Below are 6,939 nucleotides of genomic sequence, written 5' to 3'. Positions count from 1 at the left end.
ATTTTATATTTTAGTAGAGTCAATATTTTGTATGAATATCCGGTCAGAGAATTTCTATTTTGTCCGAATGAGCTTGTTTTTCCTTGGGGAAACAATTCATTTCCATTGAAGCTTATATAGAAACTATCTCATGAATATTGCTTTCATATTTGCAATATCCTTTATATGAAAAAGCTTTAGTAAATATTTTTTTCTCATTTCGAAGGGAGGAGGGGTGTTACCGGGAAAAATTGATATATGCGATATTAGATAAATATTTTGTTGTATTTTAGACGGTTTTTGGATACTAATTTTGTATATATGCTCATAATTGTGTGTTTTTGAACTTTCTACTAGGCGTTGAGGAGTTGGCAAATTTTGGGCATATTGGAGAGAAAAACAGAACGCAGGAAGTCCTTAGGCATGATCACGAAGGTCCTCTGGGGTTAATTAGCAATTTTAGAATTGTTTGGTTTAAAGTGCAAAGGAGATCTAAAGTGATTAATTGAAAAGGAGAGTTAGGGTCAATAAAGAAGGGGAAGAAGAAACGCAAAACCACGATCTCACCTACAACCTATTTCTGAAAGAGAAGAGAAGCGAAGGAAGAACACTTCGTACGGGAACTTTGGAGAGCAACGCAGAAGAACTTCCGGGCACCTTTTTCTTCATTTCTAGAATTGGTTTGTTGTCGATTTTTAAACTTGAAGGCATGATGAACTCTTTGATTTATTTTATATTTTTTATTGCTATGGATTGCGAGTAGTTTCATTTCTAGTGTAGGTATGAATTGATATTCGGGATTGAAATTGTGAGACTTGGTTTCGATTGGAATTGGTGTTCATCGATGTTGGGCATTTTTAATTCTTCTAATTGATTAGTTTAGAAATCTTGAATTGATTATTACGCACGTATCAATTTAGAATTTCATAGCTATATTGGGGATTGACATACGTAATTGTGTAATTTTCCAATTGGCGTAGCAACCTAGAGAAGAACACTCTAGAGAAGAATTAAAATCAATTTTAAACAAATCCTCGTAGGAGCTTGTTAAATTGAATTGGGCTTTTCTAGTTTTTACTGCTGTCGAGTTAGAAAACTATGGTAGTACCTAGGATTCTTTCCCGATTAGAGAAATAGCTAACGGTCGTACCTTAGCTATCGAAAAAGTAAGGAAATATTGGTTGTGAACGCGTGTAGATCAATTATAACCAATTTATCCAAGTAGTCGATGAATTTGACTTTTAATCGATGATCAAATTTCATATCCCGAATAAAAAAATTCATGCCTATGCTAGAGTTTAATTATATTTGGTAAACCGCTAATTTTGCATTCTAGTGAAGTTGCGTTTATTGAGTAAATTTTATTCTTCCTTATTTAGTGTGATAATCAAATCCCCCTAATATATATTAATATAATTATAATCAATCAAATAGAGAAAGAATTACTATTTCTCTGCGGAGATGACCCTACTCACTACTGCTAAACTGCATATTTTGGGATGTAGGAATTGATATTTTATTTTGCAGTTGTGCGACAGGCTAGCAATTCTAGCGCTGTTGCCGGGGAACAGTATAAGAATTTTTGATGTTTGGTTGTTTCTTTTGTTTATATTTAACTCTATTTTTCGCTTAATGGTTTATGCCTTGAACTGGTCGTATAGGTGAATTAGTTTTTGATTCAGAAATTGAAAGGAATGCACGCCGTTTGAGGAAAGAAGCTAGAGAGCGAAAAAGAGTTGAAAAAGAAGTTGAGTCGCCGAAACCTGACTTAGCTATCCAACTGGCTGACACTTCTAGTTCCGAAGAGAGTGAAGAGGCCAAGGGAGTTGAAGAACTAGTGATACATCCAATGAAATGGCAAAGAACTCTTAGGGAGCTAGCTGCTCCCGATTTAATTCAGCATCCATTGTGTATTATTTTTCCTGCTATAGCCGATAATACGGCATTTGAACTTAAATCTGGACTAATTCATTTATTGCTGTCTTTTCATGGTTTGGCAAGTGAGGAACCACACAAGCACTTGAAGGAATTCGATATGGTGTGTACGAGCATGAAACCACTGGGAATCACTGAGGAGCAGATAAAACTCCGAGCTTTTCCATTCTCTTGAAAGATGCAGCCAAGGATTGGTTGTTCAACTTGCCCGCCGGGAGTGTCACCATGTTGATGGATATGAAGAGCAAGTTCCTCGAAAGGTTCGTTCCCGCATCCTGGGCTGCAAATTTGCAAAAAGAGATTTGTGGCATCAAACAAATATCAGGGGAGTCTTTATACGAGTATTGGGATCGATTTAATAAGTTAATTGCTAAATGTCCGCAACATCAAATTTTTGAGCAACTTTTAATTCAATATTTTTATGAAGGACTAACTTCTACTGACAGGAGGATTATTGATGTTGCCAGTGGATGAGCTCTCATGAACAAGACTCCAAAAGAAGCTTGAGAATTGCTGAACGATATGGCCATGAACTCTCAACAATTTGGGCCAAGGTATGTCGTGGGAGTGAAAGAAGCTGTTGAGGTAAGTTCTCCTATGCAACAACAATTGAATGAGCTAACTGCTTTTGTGAGGAAACTTGTTGTAGGTAATGCTCAAGTGAAGCCGTGTGGAATTTGTGGGAGTGTTGAGCATCCCACGGATGCTTGTCTCACACTAAGAGAATAGGTGGAAGTGAATGCTGCAGGTTTTGCACCAAGAAGGGCTTATGACCCCTATTTAAACACATTTAACTCGGGATGTCGAGATCACCCCAACTTTAGTTATGGGAATCAACAATCCTATGGTCAACAACAACCGCCAGGTTTCAAGTCATATGGACAACAACAACCACAAATGACCATGCCCCAAGCCTCTATGCTTGGTAACTCTTTATATGATATGGTGAAATCAATTGAGTCTAATTTTTTGCAATTTCAACAAGGGACAAGAACTAGTATAAAAAACTTGGAAGATCAAATGTCTCAAGTAGTGAATGAGGTGCGGGATATAAAAAAGAGGGAGAAAGGCAAGCTACCGGCTCGAACCCATATGAACACGAGCAATGTTAGTTCAATGGTTTTGCTAAGTGGTAAGGATTTAGAAGGTCTGAAGGTTGTTACACAAAAAGAGAAAGCTGAAGAGGAGATTGAGAAGGAGATTGAGCAAGAAGCGAACAAGTCAACTGATCAGGTGAATTCTAAACCTCATATTCAATCCACTTCTAATATTGCTCCATTTCCTTACAGGTTAATGAAACCGGCTAAAAGCGATAAAGACAAAGAGATCATAGAGATGTTTAAGAAAGTGGAGCTAAGCATTCCTTTGCTTGACGCAATTAAGCAAGTCCCCTGTTTTGCCAAATTTTTGAAAGAGCTGTGTACCAAGAAGAAGAAATTGAGAGGGGATGAAAATGTGCTAGCTGGAGAGATTGTGTCCGCCGTGCTGCAAAGAAAATTGCCACAAAGATGCGGAGATCCAAGTATGTTTGTCGTCCCGTGCAAAATAGGTAAGATGGAAATTAGAAGAGCTATGCTAGATTTAGGTGCAGCCATTAACGTTATGCCTAAGTCTATTTTTAACTCTTTGAACATTGGGCCTTTGAAAGAAACAGGGATAGTGATTCAACTAGCTGATAGAACCAATGCTCACCCTGAAGGGATAATTGAGGATGTTCTTGTGCAAGTGAATGAGTTAATATTCCCTGTTGATTTCTATGTTTTAGATATGCATGATGAAAATTCGCCTAATCCTTCACCTATTCTGCTTGGACGCCCTTTTATGTGTACTGCACACACAAAAATTGATGTTAGGACAGGGACACTCACCATGGAATTCGAAGGTGTAATGGTTCATATCAATATTTTTGATGAATCGAATGATCCACACTACAAGAAAATATTATTTTTGTAACGAGATTTTTTTGTCTTTAAATCTACTTTTTTCGTTACTAATGATATTAGAGACGGAATTAATGATAGAATTACATTAGCTACATGATCTTTAGGGACGAAATTCCGTTACAAATATACTATTTTTTTTTTGTAGTGCCAGTGGAACCTCATGCTTTGTATTGTGTAGATGTCCTTGATCAAAATGTGCAGAAAGTCTTTGAAGTTGGAGAAATAAGAAAATTGCAGTTGCAAGAGTTTGAGGAAATTCATAACAAAGCTTTCGAGAATGCTAGGATTAATAAAGGAAATAGTAAGGAATTTCATGATCCAAATATTTTGAGAAAAGATTTTAATGTTGGTCAAAAGGTTTTGCTCTATCCTTATCGCCTTAAACTGTTTCCGGGTAAGCTTCGCTCTCGATGGATAGGTCCATTTTTTATTACTAACATGTTTCCGTATGGTGCAATTGAGATTCAAAGTCTAAGCACGAAAAAACGGTTTGTTGTGAATGGGCACCGTCTTAAGCCTTACTATGAGGGATACCAAAGCAAAGAAGTGGAGTGCGTAGCTCTCTTTGAGCCGTGTGATTAGCTTAAGAGATGTTGTGTCGAGCCAAAGACAATAAACAAAGGCGCTTCTTGGGAAGCAACCCAAATGTTTTGATTTGATTTTGTGTGCTTTTAGTTTTGTTGTGTTTCGGAGTCAATTTCATGCCTTGTTTTGGTGTTTTGATGACAGGTGAAATTTTTGTGGTTGAGTGAAGTATAATGAGAATGATTTTTAGGCGTGGCTACGCATCCAGTGTGTTGTGATTGATGAGAGGGAGAAATTTTTAAAGAAATCAGAACGTAAAACTTCTTTGGGCATGATCACATCTAATGAAGTCTTACATTCTGAAAAATTGTGTACAAAGAGAGTTTATTTTGAGGATTTATTATATATATTATATTTATTATTATTATTATGAAATTTAATATTACTATATTTATTTTTATTTCTATAATAAATATTATAATAGCTATTAAATTTTATTTTATTTTTATTATATATTTTGTTTCTATATTTATTATTATTATAGTTACTATATTTATTCTTATTATTATATTTATTACTACATCTATAATTATGATTATTATGATATTTATTACTATATTTATTATTATTTCTATAATTATAATTATTATTATAGTAATTACATCTTAATTTTTTTTATTTCCATAGTTATTATTATATCCATAATTACTATTACGTTTATTATTATTACTATATTTATTATCCTTACTATAATAATTATTATATTCAATATTATTATTATTATTATTATTATTATTATTATTATTATTATTATTATTATTATTGTTATTACACTCTTAAAACCCTAATTCTTTTTTCTCTCTCCCTCACTCTCTCACAGGAGCCGCCGCCTCCCTCTTTTTTCCGCCGGTTTGAACTGTTCACCATTCCACCGCCCCTCCGCGACGTCACCCATCAGTCGCCACTGTTTTTCAGCCGGTCCGCGCCACCAGCCAGCTGCCTTTTTCGTTGCTTCAATTTTCTCCAGTTTGCCGATTTGATTTCAGGGAGTTCTTCTACTTTTTAATCTATTGCATTCTCTTGGTTAAACTCTATCGATTATTGCCTAGATATTATATAAAATCAGTTGACTATGAAAAATTTTAATTTGGACAATTTTCGTAGAGGTTCTTTGATGCAATCGATAAACGAATGCATATAGATGATTGAGAATGATGTTGTGATGGTGAAATTGTCAATTGCACATTGAATACATGTTTGAGATTGATGTTGGGTGTTGGGGCTAAATTATTAAGGAATTATAATTTGGATGTTGAATTCACTTTCGTATAGGCACCATGGGCAAAGTGCGAGTGTCAAAAATTTGGCCGGTAGAATGGCCCTTTAAGGGAAATTGGACTCCATTGAACAGCACATAAGCGCCCCTTGCCGGTCGTAAGCGGGCCGGTCGCCCCCACCTATTCCAGGGAAGTTTCTTTTCTTCTTTGTTTTATTTCATCTTTATTCTTGCAATAGGGACATTGCACTAATTAGGTGGGGGGGGGGGGGGGAGATTAGAATTTTTGATGCGATATAATGCTTTATTTTGATAACTTTCCTCCATGTCTTCTTGTGTATTTTGAGCCGAGGTTGTTGTGCTTACTTAGTTCATTAGGATCATGCCGTGTTTGTTGATGAAGTTAAATGACGAGTGTGCTTAGCCTTCTAACAAAGAACCCTTAAGTGAGTTATTTGAGCTTTATTTGAGCAAATTCACTCATACATATCATATATGCTCATTTTTTTTGGATTGTGTGAACATATATTGTATTTGACTACCTAGAACTTGCTTGTTTATGTTTATTGACTCCGCGTTTATTGAGAATTGATGGGATTAAAATGATAAGGCACTAGGTTTACCCTTGTTGGCCTTAATTTCTTACTTTCACCCCTATTATCCCCTAGTGAACCAAAGTTTGAGCTTAATGTTATTATCCTATTTTTCTTGGTTCATATTTAACCCAAGCCGATATGCCTTTTTCTTGGAATAAGCCGAATGTTTACTTGAACCCATGGGAACTCGAGGATTGTTCTTTGATTCATTACATTAGATTATTTAGAGTTGCATATCATCACTATATTATTCGATAGTTGCATTTGAAAGTTCTCATATCTGTGGCACAATTATAAATTCATATATATTTTTGTCAAAAGTATTTCATTGACCAACCTCCTAAAAAACAAAATGAGGTTGTGTGAAAAAAAGAAGAGAAAAAAAAAAAGTATTCCGAGTCCTAAAAATAAATAAAAAAAGGGGACTCGTGAAAAGAAAACTGAGTATGATGTTGTCTTGCATTGATCAAATCTTGGGAAGTATTGTGTTGTTCTTATTCATACGTGTGTGCGACTTGAGTTCATTTTGATGTGATGAATTGATAGATTAATTCCTCGATCTCATTACCCATTGATATCCCTTTTCCTACCCCAACCATGGCCCCATTACAACCTTTAATTAAGACCTTTGATTATGAACGTTAATTTCTTGATGAATTGTGGAGTTGATTTGATTTGCTTGCAA

At 35.3% G+C, this 6,939-nt stretch overlaps 1 protein-coding gene across 1 annotated transcript; it reads left to right on the top strand.

Annotated features, from left to right (window-relative positions):
- The first annotated feature begins 2,436 nt into the window (after positions 1-2,436).
- Positions 2,437-4,439, top strand: LOC127255175 (uncharacterized). Its single transcript, XM_051280567.1, has 3 exons — positions 2,437-2,563; positions 2,663-3,804; positions 4,059-4,439. Exons 1-3 carry the CDS (start codon positions 2,437-2,439, stop codon positions 4,437-4,439), a joined length of 1,650 nt encoding a protein of 549 aa, XP_051136524.1.
- The last annotated feature ends 2,500 nt before the right edge of the window (positions 4,440-6,939 follow it).

Source organism: Andrographis paniculata, unplaced genomic scaffold (genome assembly GCF_009805555.1).
Source record: "Andrographis paniculata isolate CXL003 unplaced genomic scaffold, ASM980555v1 Contig53END, whole genome shotgun sequence".
In the NCBI taxonomy this organism is placed as follows: domain Eukaryota; kingdom Viridiplantae; phylum Streptophyta; class Magnoliopsida; order Lamiales; family Acanthaceae; genus Andrographis; species Andrographis paniculata.
This window is presented reverse-complemented; position numbering and strand designations above follow the sequence as displayed.

What these genes read in the sequence shown, in the direction of transcription:
- LOC127255175 (XM_051280567.1), top strand. Translation starts at nt 2,437, where the DNA reads ATGGCCATGAACTCTCAACAATTTGGGCCAAGGTATGTCGTGGGAGTG. An exon ending in TGTGAGGAAACTTGTTGTAG is followed by an intron (nt 2,564 to 2,662) that starts GTAATGCTCAAG and finishes TGAATGCTGCAG; the next exon opens with GTTTTGCACCAAGAAGGGCT. An exon ending in TGGAATTCGAAGGTGTAATG is followed by an intron (nt 3,805 to 4,058) that starts GTTCATATCAAT and finishes CAAAATGTGCAG; the next exon opens with AAAGTCTTTGAAGTTGGAGA.